Raw genomic sequence first — 26035 nt, forward strand, 5'->3', positions numbered from 1 at the left:
ATATCACATTTGATAGGAAAATTTGTTGTCTTTCAGTTGGTGAGGCTTTCAGAGCAGTCAGACTTTTAGTTTGGACCTCAGAGGCCTCAGCTTGTGAGAAGCGCGAGATTTTTCCCCATCCGGCTCCATTATAACTGAGAGCAAAAAAAATGCAGAGCGCACCCCAATTCTTACCTGTGTAAACGTACGTATATCATAATATTTTCCCCACTTATGTTACATCATCTTGTTCGGGAGAACCTGCTGGAACTTTGTTTGTGCTCGGTTTGTTGATGGGAGTCACGGTTTAGCCGCAGTCGCCACTTGTTCGAGGTGCTGAAAAAAGGCGACTTTTTTCCTTTTTTCCCCATTATAACGGATGAGGGCCGGAGCAAGGCAGGATTTCAGACTTCCAACTTTGAAAGCTAATAAAATCCACACCGTTAGACTTTTGACAAAGTTGTTCACAACTTTTGTAGAGAAATTTGTCCTCTTTCACGTCGCGTGACTCTTATGTCTGTACGACAAACGGTCTCGGAGGAGATAATTTTTTCGTGAGGAGTGATTTTGATCAAAATTTTACTTTGAAAGGGAAATAGCAGACTTCCTGTTGGATTTAGGTTAGGGGTGTCAGCGCGTGAATTTTAGATCTCAATGAGACGAACGCGTGAGTGTTGGTTTGATCTGTCTACGACATTCCTGCGGGCCGTAGCGACTATTTTAGACGTTTTTTGGGATATAGGTGGCGCTAGAGAGCCGATGGTGTTTGTTTTTGTATTTTCTAAAATTTTTCGCCGGTCATGATGTGCGTGCCAAATTTGGTGAGTTTTCATGCATGTTTAGGGGGTCAAATTTGCGTTTCTTTGGGCGTTAGTATAATAATTAAAGCCGCAAGCGGCATTGGTCGGGACCGAGCCTCCCCGCCGGCCAGCGACTGAGACGTCCACCCACTAACATGGAGAAGTTAGCATCTCCCATCCACTAACATGGAGCTGTTAGCATCTCCCATCCACTAACATGGAGTAGTTAGCATCTCCCATCCACTAACATGGAGTAGTTAGCATGTCCCATCCACTAACATGGAGTAGTTAGCATCTCCCATCCACTAACATGGAGTAGTTAGCATCTCCCATCCACTAACATGGAGTAGTTAGCATCTCCCATCCACTAACATGGAGTAGTTAGCATGCCCCATCCACTAACATGGAGTAGTTAGCATCTCCCATCCACTAACATGGAGCTCTTAGCATCTTTCTTCCACTAACATGGAGTAGTTAGCATCTCCCATCCACTAACATGGAGTAGTTAGCATCTCCCATCCACTGACATGGAGTAGTTAGCATCTCCCATCCACTAACATCAAGCTGTTAGCATCTCCCATCCACTAACATGGAGTAGTTAGCATGTCCCATCCACTAACATTGAGTAGTTAGCATCTCCCATCCACTAACATTGAGTAGTTAGCATCTCCCATCCACTAACATGGAGTAGTTAGCATCTCCCATCCACTAACATGGAGTAGTTAGCATCTCCCATCCACTAACATGGAGCTGTTAGCATCTCCCATCCACTAACATTGACTAGTTAGCATCTCCCATCCACTAACATGGAGTAGTTAGCATCTCCCATCCACTAACATGGAGTAGTTAGCGTCTCCCGTCCACTAACATTGAGTTGTTAGCATGTTCCATCCATTAACATGGAGCTGGTGGCATCAGTCATCCACTAACATGGAGTTGTTAGCTTCTCCCAGCTGCTTTTGAGAGTCACTGAATGAAGGCAATCAGTGGCAGAGTTTGATTGACAGCTGCTGTCAGCTGTGTAACTGCAATGCATGCCCATATATGGTCATTTCAGTTAGAGTGGAGAGAGGAGAAAATAAAAGTCTTTTTTGGGGAAACAACTGGTCTTTGTTCCTTTGCTGTTTGGCAAAACTGAACAAAAAATATCACGTTTGATAGGAAAATTTGTTGTCTTTCAGTTGGTGAGGCTTTCAGAGCAGTCAGACTTTTAGTTTGGACTGCAGAGGCCTCAGTTTGTGAGAAGCGCGAGATTTTTCCCCATCCGGCTCCATTATAACTGAGAGCAAAAAAAATGCAGAGCGCACACCTTTTCTTACCTGTGAAAACATACATATAACATGATATTTTCCCCACTTATGTTACATCATCTTGTTCGGGAGAACCTGCTGGAACTTTCCGTGTGCTCGGTTTGTTGATAGGAGTCATGGTTTAGCCGCAGTTGCCACTTGTTCGAGGTGCTAAAAAAAGGCGACTTTTTTCCTTTTTTCCCCATTATAACGGATGAGGGCTGGAGAAAGGCAGGATTTCAGACTTCCAACTTTGAACGCTAATAAAATCCACACCGTTAGACTTTTGACAAAGTTGTTCACAACTTTTGTAGAGAAATTTGTCCTCTTTCACGTCGCGTGACTCTTATGTCTGTACGACAAACGGTCTCGGAGGAGATAATTTTTTCGTGAGGAGTGATTTTGATCAAAATTTTACTTTGAAAGGGAAATAGCGGACTTCCTGTTGGATTTAGGTCAGGGGTGTCAGCGCGTGAAATGTAGGTCTTGATGAGACGAACGCGTGAGTGTTGGTTTGATCTCTCTACGACATTCCTGCGGGCCGTAGCGACTGTTTTAGACATTTTTCGGGATCTAGGTGGCGCTATAGAGCAGATGCTGGTCTTTTTTCGTTTTTATCGAATTTTTCGCTGATCCGGATGTCTGTGCCAAATTTGGTGAGTTTTCGTGCATGTTTAGGGGGTCAAATTTGGGGTCAAACAGGAGGGACGCGTAAGAATAATAATAAGAAACGAACGAATAACAATAGAGACCTTGCCCTACGGGCAAGGTGGCCTGCGGCCACCTTGCCCTCCGGGGCTCGGTCCCTAATTAAAGCCGCAAGCGGCATTGGTCGGGACCGAGCCTCCCCGCCGGCCAGCGACTGAGACGTCCACCCACTAACATGAAGCTTTTAGAATCTGTCGTCCATTAACACAGAGTTGTTAGCATGCCCCATCCACTAACATGCAGTTGTGAGCTTCTGTCATCCACTTACATGGAGTTGTGAGCATCTGTCATCCACTAACATGGAGTAGTTAGCATCTCCCATCCACTAACATGGAGTAGTTAGCATCTCCCATCCACTAACATTGAGTTATTAGCGTCTCCCATCCACTAACATGTAGCTGTTAGCATCTACCACCCACTAACATGGAGCTGTTAGCATCTCCCATCCACTAACATGGAGTAGTTAGCATCTCCCATCCACTAACATTGAGTTGTTAGCATCTCCCATCCACTAACATGGAGTAGTTAGCATCTCCTGTCCACTAACATTGAGTTGTTAGCATCTCCCATCCACTAAGATGGAGTAGTTAGCATCTCCCATCCACTAACATGGAGTCGTTAGCATCTCCCATCCACTAACATGGAGTAGTTAGCATCTCCCATCCATTAACAAGGAGTAGTTAGCATCTCCCATCCACTAACATTGAGTTGTTAGCATCTCCCATCCACTAACATGGAGTAGTTAGCATGTCCCATCCACTAACATGGAGTAGTTAGCATCTCCCATCCACTAACATTGAGTTATTAGCATCTCCCATCCACTAACATGGAGTAGTTGGCATCTCCCATCCACTAACATTGAGTTATTAGCATCTCCCATCCACTAACATGGAGTAGTTAGCATCTCCCATCCACTAACATGGAGTAGTTAGCATCTCCCATCCACTAACATGGAGTAGTTAGCATCTCCCATCCACTAACATTGAGGTATTAGCATCTCCCATCCACTAACATGGAGTCGTTAGCATCTCCCATCCACTAACATTGAGTTATTAGCATCTCCCATCCACTAACATGGAGTAGTTAGCATCTCCCATCCACTAACATGGAGTTGTTAGCATGTTCCATTCATTAACATGGAGCTGGTGGCATCAGTCATCCACTAACATGGAGTAGTTAGCATCTCCCATCCACAAACATGGAGCTGTTAGCTTCTCCCATCTGCTTTTGAGAGTCACTGAATGAAGGCACTGAGTGTCACAGTTTGATTGACAGCTGCTGTCAGCTGTGTAACTGCACCGCATGCCCATATATGGTCATTTCAGTTAGAGTGGAGAGAGGAGAAAATTAATGTCTTTTTTGGGGAAACAACTGCTCCTTGTTCCTTTGCTGTTTGGCCTAACTGAACAAAAATATCACGTTTGATAGGAAAATTTGTTGTCTTTCAGTTGGTGAGGCTTTCAGAGCAGTCAGACTTTTAGTTTGGACCCCAGAGGCCTCAGTTTGTGAGAAGAGCGAGATTTTTCCCCATCCGGCTCCATTATAACTGAGAGGGAAAAAAATGCAGAGCGTACACCGACTTATACCTGTGACAACGTACATAAATCATGAAATTTTCCCCACTTATGTTACATCATCTTGTTCGGGAGAATCTGGTGAGACTTTACGTGTGCTCGGTTTGTTGATAGGAGTCACGGTTTAGCCGCAGTTGCCACTTGTTCGAGGTGCTGAAAAAAGGCGACTTTTTTTTTTTTTTTCCCCATTATAACGGATGAGGGCCGGAGCAAGGCAGGATTTCAGACTTCCAACTTTGAACGCTAATAAAATCCACACCGTTAGACTTTTGACAAAGTTGTTCACAACTTTTGTAGAGAAATTTGTCCTCTTTCACGTAGCGTGACTCTTATGTCTGTACGACAAACGGTCTCGGAGGAGATAATTTTTTCGTGAGGAGTGATTTTGAGCAAAATTTTAATTTGAAAGGGAAATAGCAGACTTCCTGTTGGATTTAGGTCAGGGGTGTCAGCGCGTGAAATGTAGATCTCGATGAGACGAACGCGTCAACGTTGGTTTGATCTCTCTGCGACATTCCTGCGGGCCGAGGCGCCTTTTTTACTGTTTCTAGGTGGCGCTAGAGAGCACATGGGGTCAATTTTTCCATTTTATAAAATTTTTCGCCGGTCATGATGTGCGTGCCAAATTTGGTGAGTTTTCGTGCATGTTTAGGGGGTCAAATTCGCGTTTATTTGGACGTTAGTATAATAATAAGAAGAAACGAACGAAATACAATAGAGACCTTGCCCTACGGGCATGGTGGCCTGCGGCCACCATGCCCTCCGGGGCTCGGTCCCTAATTAAAGCCGCAAGCGGCATTGGACGGGACCTCGCCCTCTGGCAAGGTGGCCCGACTGAGGTCGTCCTCGTACCTTGATGACCGAAGTCCAAGTCACTGGGAACCTTGCTCCTCCATAGACTTCCAGCACCCTCTCACCCACTAACATGGAGTTGTTAGCATCCCCCATCCACTGACGTGGAGCTTTTAGCATCTGTCATCCGCTAACATGTAGCTGTTAGCATCCCCCATCTGCTAACAGGTAGCTGTTAGCATCTCTCATCCGCTAGCATGTAGCTGTTAGCATCTCCCATCCACTCACATGTAGCTGTTAGCATCTCCCTTCCGCTAACATGTAGCTGTTAGCATCTCTCATCCGCTAGCATGTAGCTGTTAGCATCTCCCATCCGCTAGCATGTAGCTGTTAGCATCTTCCATCCGCTAGCATATAGCTGTTAGCATCTCGTATCTCTCACCCGCTAGCATGTAGCTGTTAGCATCTCTCACCCGCTAGCATGTAGCTGTTAGCATCTTCCATCCGCTAACATGTAGCTGTTAGCATCTCCCATCCGCTAACATGTAGCTGTTAGCATCTCCCATCCGCTAGCATGTAGCTGTTAGCATCTTCCATCCGCTAACATGTAGCTGTTAGCATCTCTCATCCGCTAACATGTAGCTGTTAGCATCTTCCATCCGCTAGCATGTAGCTGTTAGCATCTCCCATCCGCTAACATGTAGCTGTTAGCATCTCCCATCCGCTAACATGTAGCTGTTAGCATCTCCCATCCGCTAACATGTAGCTGTTAGCATCTGTCATCCGCTAACATGTAGCTGTTAGCATCTCCCATCCGCTAACATGTAGCTGTTAGCATCTCCCATCCGCTAACATGTAGCTGTTAGCATCTCCCATCCGCTATCATATAGCTGTTAGCATCTCTCACCCGCTAGCATGTAGCTGTTAGCATCTTCCATCCGCTAACATGTAGCTGTTAGCATCTCCCATCCGCTAACATGTAGCTGTTAACATCTGTCATCCGCTAACATGTAGCTGTTAGCATCTCCCATCCACTCACATGTAGCTGTTAGCATCTTCCATCCGCTAACATGTAGCTGTTTGCATCTACATGTACATCTTCCATTGCCGTGGCCCCCGCTGAATCGGTTGGATCTAAATAACTTCTGAAGGAATCCAAGCTGCACCATGTTTGTCTGAGTGAGTACATGAGCAGGCACACACCTATAAATAAGGTCCAGGTATCAAAAAAACCGGAGTTGCCCTTTAACACTGTTGAATTTGAAATTATCCCTGTGCTTTGTTAAAAATGTCATATTTTGCAAAAATATGGGGTGTGAGGCTCTTATTTTGATAGTCATGTCTGCTCCACTATGTCAAACACCAATATATCCATTTGAGTGTCAGAGTAGCGTTATTCCATACATCCCATTGTCTGTCTGTGCATCCACGTATCCATCCATCCATCATTTATCCACCAACTTAAAGACTGATTTCAGGTGTATGGTGTGTGTCAGGTGATATTTCTGCAGGGTGACATCTGTTTAGATCATTCCAATGCGTTTCAAGTGTTGCTTCCTCAGTGGCTTGCTGCTGCAGGGGCACTGTTGCTTCAGTCATGTGTGATTTGTGGTCACGGTGCGCCATCTACTGTGGAAAGCAGGTACAACATGCAGAATGTTTTACAGCTGGTCCCAGATCAGTCGGGCCAGCTGCTATGCCCATATATGGCTTAAGTAGGTCACATGATGTTAGAGTGTGACTCGGCAGACACACAGTTTCTCTTTGGTAAAAACAGCTGGAGAAATGCATTTCCGTGGACCAAAGTGAGCAAACAATGTCAGAAAGTGATAGGAAATTTAGTTGTCTTTCACTGTAGAGCTTTTCAGAGCAGTCAGACTTATAGTTTTGAAACGGGAGGCTTAATTGATGAAGAAGGTGAGATTTTTGAGCAAAATTTGAGCAAAATTTTGAGCAGAAAGTGTGAATGACGGACTTCCTGTTGCATTTAGGTCATAGGCACGAGTGAGAAAGTTGCAGATCTCGATGAGACGAACGCGTGCATATGTTTCTTTTCTCTGTACGACACTGTGAAGGGTGAAACAGTCCATATTAGTGGTTTTTGAGTGAAAAGTGTTTTGAGGCACATTTGATTTGACAGGAAATAACGGACTTCCTGTTGGATTTAGGTATAGGTATGTCTCTTGGTAAATTGTAGAGCTCGATGAGACGAACTCATCCATGTTGATTTTATTTCTGTGCGACATTCGTGCGGGTCGCACTGTCCATTGTAGTGTTGCAAGTGCGTTTTCAGACTTCAAACTTTAAGGGTTAATAAAATCCACACCCTGAGACTTTTGAAAAAGTTTTTAACAACTTTGTGAGAGAAACTTGTCCTCTTTTATTTGGCACTACTCTGACGTCTCCACGACAAGCGCTCTCGGTGCAGATAATTTTTAAAGGAGGAGTCATTTTCGGCTGATTTTCATCAAAATTTGACATATAACTCGAAATAGCGGACTTCCTGTTGGATTTAGCATAAAAATATCAGATCCTTTTTTGTAGATCTCAAGGAGACGAACGCATGAGAGTTGGTTTGATCTCTGTGCGACATTCCTGCGAGTTACGGTGGGCATTTTTCACGTTTCTAGGTGGCGCTAGAGAGCAGATGGAGTTAAGGGGTTAATTTTTCAATTGGATAAAATTTTTTGCCAGTCTGCATGTGCCTGCCAATTTTGGTGAGTTTTTGAGCATGTTTAGGGGGGCAAAACTGCGTTTAAAGACGGTGTCAGTATAATAATAATAATAAGAAGAAGAAACGAACGAAGAACAATAGAGGCCTTGCCCTCAGGCAAGGTGGCCTCAGTTGAGGCCACCTCGCCCTCGGGCTCGGTCCCTAATAATAATATAGGAGAACGACGACAATAAACGAACGAAATACAATAGAGACCTTGCCCTACGGGCAAGGTGGCCTGCGGCCACCTTGCCCTCCGGGGCTCGGTCCCTAATAATCCAAAATGTACTACTAAATACTACAACAAAAATACACTATAAAATATTGCATTTTATAGTATATTGCAATATTGCAATATTGTGATTGTTTTTGTTGTTGTTGTTTACCTGGCTCCGCTGCGACGCCCCCTTGAGTCGGGCGACCTCCAGCAGGACGGGGCCGCGGGCGCACTGCGGGGTAATCCAGGATTATTTTAGAAGGATTAACTAATCTCAAGTCTGACTAAAATTGTAAAAAAAATCTAAGGAAATCTAAAGAAATCTTAAAGGTGCTGTACGCAGGATTCGGCATCTCCGCCATCTTGCTTAGGGTTACCTAAGCAAGATCCCGATTTGACCCATCTAAGATGGCCATTTGAAACCCAGCACAGCCAATCCTGTCCTGTTTTCTGACACCATGCCCTTACGCAAGTTAAGCCCCTCCCACAAGAACGTGTGACGAACGCCCCTCAACCAATCAGGATAGAGCCTCAGGGGATCTTCTGATTGGTCAAAGATACCTGGAGCTGTCCAGATTCCTTTTCAGTTCAGAACAGAGACAGATGGAAACGCTGCGCCCTCGCGGTAGTGCAATTATGCTACACTCCTAAAGGATTATCAATGGATACTCTAACATTTAATCCAAAGAAAACACAGAAAAATTAGCATTGACTAGCAAAATCCTGCCTACAGCACCTTTAAATCTTGAGTCGTAAGAAAATGTAAAACAAGAAAAAAAAAAAATAAATAAAAAAAATTCTGAAGAAAAGTATATTTTTCAAGTCTGAAGAAAAGTTTTTAAAATTCTTCTTAAAATTTAACAAATTGACTTAAATAAGTTAATCTTTTTTTAAATGTTAGATCTAAAAAAAGTCTAAAATCTACTTAAATCTTCAGGAAAACTACTGGAATATTAAGAATTTTTTTTTTTTTTTTAAATCTTAAATCTTTAAAACAAAACAAAAATTAAATCTAAGAAAAAAATCCTCAATCTTAAGAAATCTACTTCAAACAAAAGTTAAACTTTTTTAAAAAATCCTCTTAAAACTTGACAAATTTAAAAAAATAATTTTAAAACAAAGTGACTTAAATCTTAAGAAAACTAGTGAAATCAGAAGTAAAAAAAAACTTGATTAAAAAGCTTTTTAAATCTGAAAAAAGTTAAAAAATCTAAGATCCTAAAAAAGTGTAAAAAAAATCCTCAAATCTAAAGAATATTAAAAGAACTGACATTTTAAGTTTATAAAAAATACAAATTCTTTAAAAAAGTTAAAGAAATCTGAATAAAAAAGTTTTTAAAAAAAATCTTCAATCAAAAAAATCTTATATATTAAATGAATTTTTTTTTAAGTCTAAGAAAACTTGGAAAAAAATTAAATCATAAGAAAAGTGAAGATATCTTAAAGAGGAAAAGTAAAAAAAAATAAACCAAAAAAGTAATCATATATTTAGAATACTTAACAATATTAAGAAAAAATCTACTTAAATCTGAAGAAAACTTATTTTTTAAATATGAAATCTAAAAAAAATTCTTAGATTTTAAAAATTGTAAAAACATTCGTAAATTTTCAGAATATTTAGGAAAATTAAATTTACATACATCTCAAAAAAACAACTGGAATCTGAAAAAAATTTCTTTAAAAAAAAATCTTACCTCTTAAAAAAAAAAAAAAACTTAGCAAAATACTTTTTAAAAAAAATCTACTTATATCTTAAGAAAACTACTGAAATATTCAGAAAAGTTTTCATTTGAAAATCAAAGAGCTAAAAAAATTCAAAAATCTTAAGTATTAAAAATTAATTAAAAATTTTAAATGTAAAAAAAAAAGAAATTGAAAAAAAGATCAATGAAAATTTCAAATTGAAAACTGAAAAAAATATTAAATTTTGAGAAAACTACAGAAAAATTAAGAAAAGTAATAAAAAAAAAAAAACATCTTTAATTGTAAAAAAAAATGAAAAATATTTAAGAAAACTAGAAAACCAACCTTAAACCCAAGGAATCTACTAAAGAAATCCATTTAAATCTTAAAAAAAAAATGCATGGAAATCTTAAGGAAAGTTTTTAAAAAAATCTTGAAAAAAAGTATTTAAATCTAAGAAAACTTATCCTTAATAAAAAAAAAAAACTTAGATCTGAAAAAATATATCCTTAAATCTTAAGATTATTTACGAAAAGTACTGAATTTAAGTTAAAAAAATTCAAATTCTCTCAAAATAACATTTACAAAAGTTAACTACTGAAATCTAAAAAAGTTTTTAAAACAAAATGATCTATTAGAAAAGAAATGTTTTGAAATTGACATAAATCCTACGAAAAGTACTGAAATCGGAAGAAAAGATTTTTTTAAAATCTTGGAAATAAAAAAATTCTAGAATCTTCTTAATTATTAGGAACAAATTAAAATTCACAAAAAAAAATAAAAAAAAAGATGTTTTAATTAATTAAACTTTGAAATTGTAAATTTACAAAAAGTTTAATTAAACCTTAAAAAAATAGTGAAATATTAAGAGAGTCTGTTGTAAAAGATCTTAAATAAAAAAAAGTCTCCAATCTAAGTAAACTTGAAAAAAAATCTGAAGTCTTAAAAACATCTACTCGAGAAATCTAAGAAAAGTTTTTAAAATATCTTTAAAACAACATATTTAAAAAAAAGAAAAAATCCACACAATCTCAGTTCTTCAAAAAAATAAATAAAAACTGATTTGGTGTGTGTGTGTGTGTGTGTGTGTGTGTGTGTGTGTGTGTGTGTGTGTGTGTGTGTGTGTGTGTGTGTGTGTGTGTGACATTCTGTGTGACATTATATGTGAAATTCCACGTACAATTTTACATGAAGTTCTACGTGAATTTCTACGTGAAATTCTACTTGACGTTTTACATAAAATTGTACGTGATATTCTGCGTGAAATTCTACGTGAAATGTGTGTGTGTGTGTGTGTGAGACCTTGAGCATGGCGGCCACCTCCTCCCGGCTCTTCCCGGCCACCTCGACCCCGTTGACCTTCAGGATGCGGTCGCCCTGCGCCAGGCGCCCGTCCAGCAGGGCGGCGCCGCCGGCCACCAGCTGGGACACGAAGACGCCCGAGCCGCGCCTGAACGCATCGCCGCCGTTACTAGGCAACCAGGACGTCATCGGGGGTTTCTTGTGTGTGTGTGTGTGTGTGTGTGTGTGTGTGTGTGTGTGTGTGTGTGTGTGTGTGTGTGTGAGAGAGATTCTTGTGTGTTTCTTGTGTGTGTTTTAATGTGTTTTGTGTGTGTGTGCATGCTTCTTGTGTTTTCTTGATTGTGTGTGCATTTCTTTTGTGTGTTTTGTGTTTCTTGTTTGTGTGTGTGTGTTTAAGTGTATATTTCTTGTGTGTGTGTGTTTAAGTGTGTGTTTCTTATGTATGGTTTTTTTCTTATGTTTGAGTGTATTTTACTGTGTGTGTGTTGTGTTTTTCTTGTGTGTGTGTTTCTTGTGTGTTTCTTGAGTGTGTGTGTGTGTTGTGTGTGTTTTTCTTGTGTGTATGTTTCTTGTGTGTTTCTTGAGTGTTTGTGTTTCTTTTGTGTGTGTGTGTGCGCTTAAGTGTTTGTTTTTGTGTGTGTGTGTGTGTGTGTGTGTGTGTGTGTGTGTGTGTGTTTAAGCGTTTATTATGTGTGTGCGTTTAAGTGTGTTTCTCATTGTGTGCGTGTTAAAGTGTGTGTTTCTTATGTGTGTGTAATTGTGTGTTTCTTATGTGTAAGTGTGTTTGTCTTGTGTGTGTGTGTTTCTTATGTGTGTGTCTATATTTTACTGCGTGTGTGTTGTGTTTTTCTTCTGTGTATGTTTCTTGTGTGTGTGTGTGTGTGTTTCTTATGTGTGTGTGTGTTTAAGTGTTTGTTTCTTATGTGTGTGTTTAAGTGTTTATTATGTGTGTGTGCTCAAGTGTATGTTTCTCATTGTGTGTGTTTATGTGTGTGTAATTGTGTGTTTCTTATGTGTAAGTGTGTGTTTCTTGTGTGTGTGTTTGTTTCTTATGCGTGTGTCTGTATTTTACTGCGTGTGTGTGTTTCTTGTGTTTGTTTTTCTTGTGTGTCTCTTGTGTGTGCGTTTCTTGTGTGTTTCAGTGTGTGTGTCTCCTGTGTGTGTGTTTCTTGTGCGTTGCCGCGGCGACTGCCCCACCACCCCCCTCACCTCTTCCCGGCCACGCTGAGCCCCAGGCCCCGCCCACTCCTCCTCTGGAGCTCCACCCTCAGCACCTCCTCCCGGTCGCCGCGGCGACGGCCGTCCCGCCGCACCGTCAGGCGGACGCGGCTCCCGCTGCGGCGCAGCGCGGCGATGGCTTCCTGGTGGGCGGAGCCACGCAGGTCCAGGCCGTCCACCTGCACGCACACACACACACACACACAGAGTTACAACACATAGAATCTATAGCTACAACTGAGGAGTTTCTAGTGTGTACTTCTTGAGTATTTCTTGTGTTTTTTGTGTATGTTTCTTGTGTGTGTGTGTTCCTTGTGTGTTTGTGTGTTTTGTTTGTGTGTGTTTCTTGAGTATTTCTTTTGTGTTTTCTTTGTGTGTGTATTTCAGTGTCTTTCTTGTGTGTGTTTGTGTTAATGTGTATGTTTCTTGTGTGTGTTTTAGTGTGTGTTTCTTGTGTGTGTGTTTCTTGTGCGTGCATGTTTCTTGTATGTGTATTTCTTGAGTATTGTGCTTCCTGTGTGTGTGTTTATTGTCTGTGTGTTTTAGTGTGTGTTTCGTGTGTGTGTGTTTTAATGTGTTTCCTGTGTGTACTTCTTGTGATTTTCTTGTGTGTGTGTTTTAGTGTGTGATTCTTGTGTGTGTGCTTCTTGTGTGTTTCTTGTGTGTGTTTTAGTGTGATTCTTGTGTGTGTTTCTTGTGTTTTTGTGTGTGTTTCTTGTGTTTTTGTGTGTGTTTCTTGTGTGTGTGTGTTTAAGTGTGTGCTTCATGTGTGTTTTAGTGTGTGCTTCTTGTGTTTGTGTGTTTCTTGTGTGTGTATTTAGTGTTTGTTTCTTGTGTGTGTGCATCTTGTGTGTGTTTCTTTTGTGTGTTTTTTGTGTGCTTCTTGTGTGTGTGTTTCTTGTGTGTGTTTTAGTGTGTTTCTTGTGTGTGTGTTTTAGTGTGTTTTTTGTGTGTGCTTCTTGTGTGTGTGTTTTAGTGTGTTTCTTGTGTGTGTGTTTCTTGTGTGTGTTTGTGTGTATTTCTTGTGTGTGTTTTAGTGTGTTTCTTGTGTGTGTGTTTTAGTGTGTTTTTTGTGTGTGCTTCTTGTGTGTGTGTTTTAGTGTGTTTCTTGTGTGTGTGTTTCTTGTGTGTGTTTGTGTGTATTTCTTGTGTGTGTTTTAGTGTGTTTCTTGTGTGTCTGTTTTAGTGTGTTTTTCTTTTGCATGTTTTAGTGTGTATTTGTTGTGTGTGTTTCTTGTGTGTTTTAGTGTGTGCTTCTTGTGTGTGTTTAATGTTTGTTTCTTATGTGTGTGTTTTAGGGTGTTTCTTGTGTGTGTGTCTTGTGTGTGTAAGTGTTTGTTTCTTGTGTGTGTGTTTTAGTGTGTGCTTGTTGTGTGTGTGTTTTAGTGTTTGTTTCTTGTGTGTGTTTCAATCCAAAAATATCATAAAATAGTTCGCCTAGAAATTACAGAGCCGAGTCGTGTGTGTGTTTTCGGGGAACACGAACACACACACACACACACACACACACACACACACACACACACACACACACACACACACCTCCAGGATCTGGTCTCCGGCTCTCAGGCGTCCGTCTCGCGCCGCCGCTCCTTCTTCGTAAACCTCATGGATCAAGATGGCGTCCTGCAGGACAGTGTGTGTGTGTGTTACTTCAGAATGTGTGTGTGTGTGTGTGTGTGTGTGTGTGTGTGCGTGCTACCAGTTGTGTGTCGGTTCCTCCCACGATGCTGAGTCCGAGTCCCGACCGGCCCTTGTGGATCTCCAGCAGGGTCTCCTGGCCGGGGAGCAAAGCACAGGAGGCGGGGTCTGGGGAGGGAGGGGGCGGGGCCAGGAGGAGGAGGAGGAGTCAGGAGGAAGAGGAGGAGTCAGGAGGAAGAGGAGTCAAAAGGAAGGGGAGGAGTAAGGAGGAAGGGGAAGAGTCAGGAGGAAGAGGAGTCAAAAGGAAGGGGAGGAGTCAGGAGGAAGGGGAGGAGTCAGGAGGAAGAGGAGGAGTCAGGAGGAAGGGGAGGAGTCAGGAGGAAGAGGAGTCAATAGGAAGGGGAGGAGTCAGGAGGAAGGGACAGGGTCAGGCGGAGGATATGTGCGTGTGTGTATGTGTGTGTGTATGTGTTTGTGTGTATACCTGTGTCATCAGAGATCAGGTCTGGACTGACCAGAGGAGACCTGCAGGACTGGACACACACACACACACACACACACACACACACACACACACACACACACACACAAAAGTAAATAAACGCACACGTGTTTCCACAACACACACACACACACACATACCTGGACACTGTGCTCAGAGGGGTGTGTGAGGGGTGTGTGCTCATCTGTCGGGTGGGTGCCGCTGCTGTCGTCCTACACACACACACACACACACACACACACACACACACACATACACTTGTACTTTAGAGAGGCGTTCAAAACAATTGGAAATTCCCAAAAGACAGAGACAAACAATATAACTTGAAATTTGTAGAATTCTTCCGTATAAAGTAAAAAGTACAAAGCAATCAGTTACAGTTACTAGTTACTCCTTCAAAAAAGTAACTGAGGCACAGTATTGTAAGGTAAAGTAACTATACACACACAGAGCTCACCTGCACAGGGTCCAGCTCCAGGCTGTCTGGGGGGCGGGGCCTGTCCGAGGAGGCGGGGCCAGTCTGACACACAAGGGCCAATCAGAGGACAGGAGACTGACGGAGTAGTGTGTGTGTGTGTGTGTGTGTGTGTGTGTGTGTGTGTGTGTGTGTGTGTGTGTGTGTCCTCACCCTGGGCCCGTCACCCGGGGGGGGCGGCGGAGGAAACGGGGCGACGGCCATCCGGCTCACGGCATCGTCGCTCCTGCAAGGAAACGGTTACCATGGAAACCCCTTGAAACTCGAGCACGGTTACCATGGAAACCCCTTTAAACTCCACTTTCACTATGGAAACCACTTTAAACTCGAGCACGGTTACCATGGAAACCCCTATTTAAAAAACAAACCGCTTTTCATGGAAACCCCTTTAAAAAGAAAAAGGTTACCATGGGAACCTCTTTGAACTCCCCAAGGTTACCATGGAAACCCCTTCAAAAAAATAACCCCATGGTTACTGTGGAAACCCCTTTAAACCCCCCCCCCGACCCGTTACCATAGAAACCCCTTCAACGCCCCCCATGGCTACCATGGAAACCCCTTTAAACTCCCCCTTCCAGTTACCATGGAAACCCCTTAAAAAAACCCCGCTTATAATAGAAACCATATTAAAAAGAAGCAAAACACAGTTACCACGGCAACCCCTTTGTAATGCCCTGGTTACCGTGGCAACCGTCGCAGACCCACCTGAGGAGGAGGAGCCGGACGCGGGCGGCGGCGCTCTTGATGATGGCGGAGGCGTTCTGGTGGCTCCGCCCATACAGGACCTGGTCGTTGATCTGGAGGAGGAGGGGGCGGAGTCAGAGCGGTGATGTCATCCTAATCCGATGAGGTCGTGCTGTTTATTTCGCTTGAAAATAAAATTTCATCTGGAATTTTTCTAGGTTTTGATGCTGTAATTCCCATCACTGTCTGGAAGTCAATAGTTAAAAAAATAATAATAATAAAATAAAAAAATTAATTACAAATTTAGTTAATAAGAATATAAGAGAAAAAAATTACATAACAAACGTAATTATTTAAAAAAAAATGACAAGAAAAATAAATACATTAAACATAAAATACATTGAAAAACAACAAATTTAAATAAATAAAAAAGACACTCTCCAGTTGGAAAAAAATAATTTAAAAATAAAACAAAGAAATTTGTGATGATTTGGCAAACATCTACACCCTTAAAAAAACAAAAAACAAAAAACAGAATAACAAATAAACAAAAAACAAAACAAAAACTGGAATGTGCTGAGTCATGGTTTGGGGAAAATTGTAAAGAGAAAAAACTGAAAAAAATAAGTATTTTAAATTTGGTTGTTGTTTTTTTGTTTAGTTTTTTTTTACAAAATACAATTAAAATTATTACTTTTTTCTGTCTGGGAGACTTCTCTGTGTTTGTAGTTTAAAAACAATTTTTTGGGGAGGCTTGGTTCGTTCCTTTTGGATTCATTGTTAATCGTCAATTGGGCAGAAATTTACGCTGAAAATTATTTTACTTTTCATCAATTTAAAAAAAAAAATCTGCCAAAAAAAGAAAAAAAAAGCATTCATGCTGATAAAAAACATTTTTGGCAGTAATTTACAAAGATCATTTGTTTTTTAATGATTAAAAAAACCCATTTCTGACAATTACAAAATGCCAATAAAGAGTCAATATCTTCTCTTCAGATAAAAAAAAAAAATAATAATAATAACATAAGACCAATACAAATTTGATAATTAAAACGGAAAGCAAAACAACAAAAATTCGCTACAAAATGTACGCTGAGAATTTTTTTAATCGATTATAAAATTTTGGCCAATTTAATAAAAAAAAAAAAACAAAAATGAAGAAATTTTCGCAAAACAAATACATTCACTGCAATAAAAATCTTCTGATTGAAAAAAGTAAAATTGACACTGATTCAGCAGAAATTGATGTTGATCTCGTTTTTCAGTGATCAAAAAAAAATTTGTCCAATTTAAAAAAAAAAAATTAAATTTTCGATGATAAAAAGATCAAGAAAAAAGAAAACTTTAAAGCATAGTACGTAAATGAAAATAAGCTGGTTTAAAGAAAAAGCAAGGCAAAAAATATAAATAAAGAAAAAAATATCCCAATAAGATGAGGCTGTTTATAAAGCAAAAAAGTAAGATTAAAAAAAAAAAAAACATTTATGCCAAGAAAAATATGCTGTTTCAAAAATAAAAAAAACAAGTCATGCAAAACATAAAAACAAATAATTTATGCCAACACATATACGCTGTTTAAAAAACAAAAAGCTAACCAAAAAAAAAAATCTATATACAAAAATGTATGGCAGTAAAAATATGTTGTTGAAAAAAGAAAAATAGTAAGCCAAAAAAAAAAACAGGTTTACATCAATAAAAGTATGCGGGTTAAAAAAAAGCAAGCTTTAACAAAAAAACAAAAAACAAACAAAAAACGCAGTTTAAGAAAAAATAAACAAATAAGGGAAAAAATATAAAAATAAATTTATATAAATAAAAATATGTTTGTTTAAAAACACACAGACAAAATAGATAAATAAATACACGTATGCCAAAAAAATGCCAACTAAAAAATAAAGTAAAACAAATAAGAGTTAAAAAAAAATAAGAAAATGGAAGCCAAAACTAAAAAAAAAAAAACGCTGTTTAAAAAAAGAAACAAATATATCAAAATAAATTTATGTCAATCAAATTATGTTTGTTTAAAAAAAAAAAGCAGACAGAATAGATAAATACACGTATGCCAAAAAATATGCTGATTTAAAAAATAAAGTAAAAAAAAAGAAACTTAAAAAAGAAATGTACACATTTAAAAAATAGTAAATAAGAAAATGGGAACCAAAATGAAAAAAAAAAAAAAAAAAAAGAAAGGGGGCTGATCAGCGCCTCACCTCCAGCAGCTGGTCGCCCACCCGGACCTGGCCGTCCCTCGCCGCCGGCCCCCCCGGCTGCAGCCCCACCACGAAGACGCTGAGGCGGGACCGGTCCCGGTTCCCCGCCAGGCTGAGGCCCAGGCCCTGCCCCTCCGTCTTCTCCAGCTCCACGCTCAGCAGTGCCCCCTGCAGCTCGCCGTAGCGCTCAGTCCACCGCTCTGAGACCAAAAATAAATAAATTAATTAATTAAAAAAATAAATAAATATTATTATTGAAAACCAAAAAATAGAAAATAAATAAATAAAATTCCTTGAAAATTATTTAGGAAAAAAATACTCTGAACAACAATAAACAAAAACAAAACTTCCCAAAAAATAATTTAAAAAGTAAAATAGCAAAAATAATTAGGAAAATTATTAAATGGAAAATAATTTAAAAAAATGACATTTTTCAGAGAATTATACAACAAATTTTTTTAATGAAAAAAATTTTTAAATTGAAAAGAAAAAATAATACGGAAAATCAAGTAAATAAAGGTAATTATGATAATAATTAGTTGCAAACAGAAAAAGAAGAAAAAAACGAAATAATATATGCCTCATAAATATATATAAAAAAAATAATGATAAAACCTCTCAAAAAAAAAAAACAAGTAGTAAAACGCTCAGTTATCAGTTGGGAGAAAATCGACTGAATGGAGAAAATAAAATAAAACAAAATAAAAAATATAAATTAATATAATTATAACACTCTTTAAAAAAATAAAATTAAAATACAATAAACAAAAAACTGCTGAGTCATTGTTTCGTGGAAAATCATTAAATGGAGAAAAGTAAAACAAAAATCTTTTTTAAAACACTCTATTTTTAAAAACACAAAAAACACAAACCTCAAAAAAGAGAAAAAAAAAAACAAGAACAAAAGTGCTGAGTCATCATTTTGAGAAACTTAAATGGAAAAAAATAATATCAGAAAATAAAAAAAATAAAATTCTAACATTCTTTAAAAAATAAAATTTTAAAAAAACTTTATTTTAACAGTTTTTGTAGTATAATTTAACATATCGGTGTAATTACTACTAAAAAAATAGTAATTAAAAAAAAACTCAAACAATTAGAAAATTCTTAAAAATTATTTGGAAAAAAGTGTACCTTTTTTTCAAAATACTAAACCAAAACAAACCTTTAAAAAAAATTCTAAAATAAATACAGCATTAAAGTGCTGAGTCATGGACTGGAGGGAGCGGGGCTACTTGGTTTGTTAAGGAAAATAAAAAAAAATAAATAAATAAAAAACATGTTTAAAAAGTCATTGAAAAGGCAAAAAAAAAAACTATTAATAAAAAAAAAATTCAGAGGCAAAAAAGGCCAAAAAAAACAATAAACGGACAAAAAAAAAAAAAAAAAATCAATGAAAAAAATAAAAACACTAATTATAAAAATAAGACAAAAAAAAAAATACAAAATTAAACCGGATTAAAAAACAAAAAGCTGCCAAACTGAGTAGAAAACAGTGTGTGTGTGTGTGTGTGTGTGTGTGTGTGTGTGTGTGTGTGTGTGTGTTTGTGAAGCTCTTGTTGCATTGCAGTGACCTCCAGCAGTTGCTGCAGCGCAGACACACACACACACACACACACACACACACACACACACACACACACACACACAGTCTTTCACACACATCTTGCCGTTGGCATGACGACAGCTGCTGGCTGACATGCCATCGGGTGAAAGGTGACCTCCACACACACACACACACACACACACACACACACACACACACACACACACGGTTAGCGGTGTACGAACCCGGCGGAAGCATCGTCCATCCTTCAGTCTCCGTGTGTGTGTGCGTGTGTGTGTGTGTGTGCGTGTGCCAGCCAGTGACGGTGTGTGTGTGCCAGTCAGTGACGAGACGCTCCGTTACACACACACACACCCCCAGCCTGCGTCATCACCGTCATCCTCACACACACACACACACACACATACTGAGGCTCGTGGTGCGTTCGCTGCCCCTGGTTCTTTTTGGCTCTGTTTAAAACTCTTCAAAACAAACGCTAATGCTAACGCTAATGGTTCCCGTCAGGCTGATGCCACTGCTAACGCTAGTGCTAATGGTTTATCGGAGACCAATGCTACTGCTACATGTTAGCTTGTCGCTAAGCTAAGGGCTGCAGCAAACTAAAAAAAAATAATTACGTTAAACTTATTCATAGAATGTTTTTTTAAAAAAAGAAAAAAATTTGCATAAATTAAAATAATTTTGAAAAATGTAAAAAACATTAAAATGAAATTTGAGCTGTCAAAAAATAAAACGAGAAAAATCAAATATATATTTTATTGTAGAAACAGCTTCAGTGAGTCTGCTCTGGTGTTACCGTGGCGACAGTGGGCGGGACTAACCTCTGGCCCGCTCCAGCTCCGCGCTGGGCGAGGCATCCGATTGGACGGGGGGCCTGTAGGGCGGGGGCTGGCGCGGAGGGGGCGGGGCTTGCTGGAGAGGAGGAGGATGGGCTTGCTGGAGGGGAGGGGATTGCTGGAGAGGGGGCGTGGCTTCCTGGAGGAGTGGGGGCGTGGCTTGCTGGAGAGGAAGAGGAGGAGGAGGGGCTTGCTGGAGGGGAAGGGGCGGGGCTTCTTCCTGGGACTCGCTCCGATTGGCTCGGGGACGGCTGGCAGCGGTGAGAGAAACCGGCTGGAACACACACGCACACACACACACACAATTAAAGAGTGTTGTGTGTAGTGTTGTGTGTAGTGTTGTGTGTAGTGTTGTGTGTGGTGTTGTGTGTCGTGTTGTGTGTAGTGTTGTGTGTGGTGTTGTGTGTAGTGTTGTGTGTAGTGTTGTGTGTAGTGTTGTGTGTGGTGTTGTGTGTAGTGTTGTGTGTGGTGTTGTGTGTGGTGTTGTGTGTAGTGTTGTGTGTGGTGTTGTGTGTAGTGTTGTGTGTAGCGTTGTGTGTGGTGTTGTGTGTGGTGTTGTGTGTAGTGTTGTGTGTGGTGTTGTGTGTGGTGTTGTGTGTAGTGTTGTGTGTGGTGTTGTGTGTAGTGTTGTGTGTGGTGTTGTGTGTGGTGTTGTGTGTGGTGTTGTGTGTAGTGTTGTGTGTAGTGTTGTGTGTGGTGTTGTGTGTGGTGTTGTGTGTGGTGTTGTGTGTAGTGTTGTGTGTGGTGTTGTGTGTGGTGTTGTGTGTGTTGTGTGTAGTGTTGTGTGTAGTGTTGTGTGTAGTGTTGTGTGTGGTGTTGTGTGTGGTGTTGTGTGTGGTGTTGTGTGTGGTGTTGTGTGTAGTGTTGTGTGTGGTGTTGTGTGTGGTGTTGTGTGTGTTGTGTGTAGTGTTGTGTGTAGTGTTGTGTGTAGTGTTGTGTGTGGTGTTGTGTGTGGTGTTGTGTGTAGTGTTGTGTGTGGTGTTGTGTGTAGTGTTGTGTGTGGTGTTGTGTGTAGTGTTGTGTGTAGTGTTGTGTGTGGTGTTGTGTGTGGTGTTGTGTGTGTTGTGTGTGTTGTGTGTAGTGTTGTGTGTAGTGTTGTGTGTGGTGTTGTGTGTAGTGTTGTGTGTAGTGTTGTGTGTAGTGTTGTGTGTGGTGTTGTGTGTGGTGTTGTGTTACCCTGGCTGCAGCCTCCAGGCTCTGGACCAGGAACTCCACTGGACTCTCAGCGGACCTGATGGCTTCCACTGCTGCATGATGGGAAGCCGAGCGCAGGTCCACTCCGCCGACCTGCAAACACCACAACACCTGACGAGTGTCTGAGGACTGAAGCCCCGCCCACAAGACCGAGGCCACGCCCACGAGACTGAAGCTCCGCCCGCAACAGAGATAAACCTCTTCTTGTTGCCCCTCCTCCTCACCTCCAGGATGCGGTCCCCGGTCCTCAGCCCCTCCCCTTCCCCCTCTGGCCCCTCCCCCCTGGAGGCGGGGCTCCGGGGCAGCACCTGCTTGATGAAGATGCCCCGCAGGCGGCGCCGGGAGGCCTGCTGCCCCCCCACGACGCTCAGGCCCAGCGGCTGCCCCGGCTCCGCCCACACCCGCACCCGGCGGGGCGGGCCCCAGCGGCCGGGGGCGGGGCCACAGGGGGCCTCCTGCCCCTCCCCCGCCTCCCTGTGGGGCAGATCCTCCCTGCTGGGGGGGCGACAGGGAGAGGAGTCAGCGGACGGCTGTCAATCATGTGAGGAGGCCCCGCCCCCCCTGCTCACCTGACCAGGCCTCTGATTGGACGGGGGACGGCAGAAAGGCTCCGCCCATTGCTGCTGCTGCTGCTGGGAGCCAGGCTCTGGAACAAACACACATTAAATACACACATTAACACACACAACAGACATATTAAATACACACTAAATACACAACACACACTCACTAAATACACACAACACACATTAAATACACACATTAACACACACAACAGACATATTAAATACACACTAAATACACAACACACACTCACTAAATACACACAACACACATTAAATACACACAACACACATTAAATACACACCACACACAATACACACATTAAATACACACTACACAAAAAATACACACAACACACTTTAAATACACACAATACACACATTAAATACACACAACACACAATACACACATTAAATACACACAACACATTAATTACACACAACACACACATTAAATACACACAACGCACATTAAATACACACAATACACACATTAAATACACACCACACACAATACACACATTAAATACACACTACACAAAAAATACACACAACACACTTTAAATACACACAATACACACATTAAATACACACAACACACATTAAATATACACAATACACACATTAAATACAGACAATACACACATTAAATACACACAACACACATTAAATACACACAATACACACATTAAATACACACAACAAACATTAAATACACACAATACACATTAAATACACACAATACACACATTAAATACACACAACACACACATTAAATACACACAACACACATTAAATACACACAATACACACATTACACACATTAAATACACACCACACACAATACACACATTAAATACACACAACACAAAAAATACACACAACACACATTAAAAACACACAACACACACATTAAATACACACAACACACACATTAAATACACACAAAACACATTAAAAACACACAATACACACATTAAATACACACAACACACACATTAAATACACAACACACACAATACACACATTCAATATACAAAATACACACATTAAATACACACAAGACACAAATCAAATACACATTAAATACACACAATACACACATTAAATACACAACACACACAATACACACATTAAAAACACAATAACATAATACACAACACAGCGACAGACAATGCACACAGCAAAAAAACAACACACACATTTAATACACACATTAAATCTACAGAATACACAGATTAGATACACACAATAACACACAACACACAATACGCACATTAAGTACACATGAAACACAAAAAACTACACACACATACAAGATTATGCACACTAAAACTATACACAAAAAATATATATACACAAAAACACACAAAGCTACACAAACAAAAAACTACACACACAAAACTACACACATACTGCACACACACAAAAAACTACACACACTACACACAAATAAAACTATACTCACAAAACTACACACATGTAACACACAAACAAGAAACTTCACACACGCAAACTGCGCGCACAAAAAACAATTCACACATAAAACTACACACAAACAAAAAAACTACACACACCACAACTACACACTACACACAAAAACATACACACACAACACACTGTACACACACAGACACACACACACACACACACACACACAGAATAAAGACACACACCTCTTCCTGCTGGGTTAGGCTCCGCCCCCTGGACTCTCTCCACTCCTCCCAGGACGGGGGCGGAGTCTTCTGCTTCCTGGCCCCTCCCACTTCTCCCTCTGGCTCCTCCTCTTCGTCCACAGCCATCTCCCTGCTCTCCTCCTCTTCCTCTTCTTCGTTTTCATCCTCTCCCTCGTCATCCTCTTCTTCCTCTTCCTCGTCATCGTCCTCCTCCTCTTCATCCTCTTCCTCGTCATCCTCCTCCTCCTCCTCCTCCTCCTCTTCCTCCTCCTCCTGTGGGGAGCAGCAGAGCTTCAATCCAGCAGGGGGCAGCAGAGCTCCAGCTTCCAGCACCATGGAGAGCTGCAGCTGCTCTCTGACTGCATGGATATGTGTGTGTGTAGTGTTTGTATGTTGCTTTTACATTTGTGTGTGTGTGTGTGAATGTGTAATTTTTGAGTGTTTGTATGTTGTCTTTATGTGTGTGTGTGTGTGTGTGTGTGTGTGTGTGTGTGTGTGTGAATGTGCAACTTTTGAGTGTGTGTCTTTACATGTGTGAAATTTTTAAGTGTATCTGTGTGTTGCTTTTACATTTGTGTGTGTGTGAATGTGTAATTTTTGAGTGTGTATGTTGTCTTTACATGTGTGTCTGTGTGTGTGTGTGAATGTGTAATTTTGGAGTGTGTGTGTACGTGTGTGTGAATGTGTAATTTTTGAGTGTGTGTATGTTGTCTTTACGTATGTGTGTGAGTGTGTGTCTGTAATTTTTGAGTGTGTGTATGTTGTTTTTACATTTGTGTGTGTGAAAGTGTAATTTTTGTGTGTATGTGAATGTGTAATTTTTAAGTGTGTGTCTTTATGTGTGTGTGAAATTTTTGAGCGTATCTGTATGTTGTTTTTACATTTGTGTGTGTGTGAATGTGTAATTTTTGTATGTGTATGTTGTCTTTACATGTGTAATTTTTGAGTGTGTGTGTGTTGTCTTTACGTGTGTGTGTGTCTGTAATTTTTGAGTGTGTGTATGTTTTTACATTTGTGTGTGAATGTGTAATTTTTGTGTGCATGTGAATGTTTAATTTTTGAGTGTGTGTGTGTGTGTTTAGGTGTGTGTGTGTGTGTTTGTGTGCGAATGTGTGATTTTTGAGTGTGTGTATGTTGTTTTTACATATGTGTGTGTCTGTGTGTCTACTTTTTGTGTGTGTATGCTGTTTTTGTGTGTGTGTGTGTGTTTGTGTGTGTGTGTGAGAGAGAGAGAATGTTTCATTTTTGAGTGTATGTTGTTTTTATATTTGTGTGTGTGAATGTGTAATGTGTGTGTGTGTAGTTTTATATGTATGTAGTTTTGTGTGTGTATTTGTGTATGTGTCTGTGTGTGTGTAAATTTTAGTTTTGTGTGTGTTGTGTTATGTGTAGTTTTTGTGTATGTACTGAAATTCCTTTATGTGTGTGTCATGTTGTGTGTCTACCTTTTGTGTGTATGTAACTCTTACATGTGTGTGTGTAGTTTTAGGTGTGTGTCTATTTTTTGTGTGTATGTAATTGTTGTGTGTGCAGTTTTGTGTCTGTGCGTAGTTTTTATGTCTGTGTGCGTGTGCGTCTGTAATTTTATGTGCACGTGTTGTGTTGTTTAGTTTTCTGTGTAGTTTTGAGTGAGTGTGTGTGTGTGTGTGTGTGAGATCAGCCTCGTCAGCCTGTTGCCCCTCCCCCCTCCCCTTCGTTTCCACGGCGACCCAGACAGGAAGTAACTGGGAGTTACTGCAGTAACTGAGTGTCCTCAGAGTAACCCTGCACGCGCGCGCCCACACACACACACACACACACACACACACACACACACACACACACACAGCTGACGCGGCGCTTTCTGTCCTGCTGAGTCGGCAGAACGGGGCCGAAGCTCCGCTTTACACGCCGACTTTGAACGCAGCGGAGGTGAGACTGTGTGTGTGTGTGTGTGTGTGTGTGTGTGTGTGTGTGTGTGTGTGTGTGTGTGTGCGTGCGTGTGTGTTACCTTGAGGGTGGGCGGCGCCGCTCGGCTCCGGTCGGACGAGTCGGCCTGCGGCGGACAATCAACAAGACAACAAGACAACAACGGCAAGACAACAAGAAATAAATAAGACAACAACAACGACAACGAGGTAACAAGACAACCACATGACGAGAGAACAACAAGACAGCAGCAAGAAGAAAACAAGCTCAAGAAAACAACAAAACAAGACGACAACAAGACAACAAGACAACAAGACAACAATAAGACAACAAGAAAACAAGTTGAAGAAAAGAAGGCAAGAAGAAAACAACAAGACAACAACAAGAAGACAAGTTCAAGACAACAACAAGACAACAACAAGACAACACGACAACAACATGACAACAAGAAGACAACAAGACAACAACAAGAAGACAAGACAACAAGTTCAAGACAACAAGACA

The 26035-nt window shown here is 40.4% G+C and overlaps 2 protein-coding genes across 3 annotated transcripts in view; both read right to left on the bottom strand.

Moving 5' to 3' along the window:
- The window catches only part of LOC115382236 (stonustoxin subunit alpha-like), an 829400-nt gene that overhangs the window by 155681 nt on the left and 647684 nt on the right, over window positions 1-26035 (bottom strand). The window lies entirely within an intron of this gene.
- The window catches only part of LOC115381309 (inaD-like protein), a 53519-nt gene that overhangs the window by 7891 nt on the left and 19593 nt on the right, over window positions 1-26035 (bottom strand). The window contains exons 16-33 of the mRNA XM_030082588.1: window positions 25614-25658; window positions 23873-23896; window positions 23624-23827; window positions 21954-22030; window positions 21609-21879; window positions 21367-21477; window positions 20176-20464; window positions 17788-17987; window positions 15599-15690; window positions 15047-15119; window positions 14876-14938; window positions 14559-14630; window positions 14401-14449; window positions 13978-14084; window positions 13818-13901; window positions 12267-12454; window positions 11058-11205; window positions 8242-8304 (exon numbers count right to left, since the gene is read on the bottom strand). Of these exons, the coding sequence (XP_029938448.1) occupies window positions 8242-8304; window positions 11058-11205; window positions 12267-12454; window positions 13818-13901; window positions 13978-14084; window positions 14401-14449; window positions 14559-14630; window positions 14876-14938; window positions 15047-15119; window positions 15599-15690; window positions 17788-17987; window positions 20176-20464; window positions 21367-21477; window positions 21609-21879; window positions 21954-22030; window positions 23624-23827; window positions 23873-23896; window positions 25614-25658 (2160 nt within the window). The remainder of the gene's footprint in view (window positions 1-8241; window positions 8305-11057; window positions 11206-12266; window positions 12455-13817; window positions 13902-13977; window positions 14085-14400; window positions 14450-14558; window positions 14631-14875; window positions 14939-15046; window positions 15120-15598; window positions 15691-17787; window positions 17988-20175; window positions 20465-21366; window positions 21478-21608; window positions 21880-21953; window positions 22031-23623; window positions 23828-23872; window positions 23897-25613; window positions 25659-26035) is intronic.

Source organism: Salarias fasciatus, chromosome 23, assembly GCF_902148845.1.
Source record: "Salarias fasciatus chromosome 23, fSalaFa1.1, whole genome shotgun sequence".
Lineage (NCBI taxonomy): Eukaryota > Metazoa > Chordata > Actinopteri > Blenniiformes > Blenniidae > Salarias > Salarias fasciatus.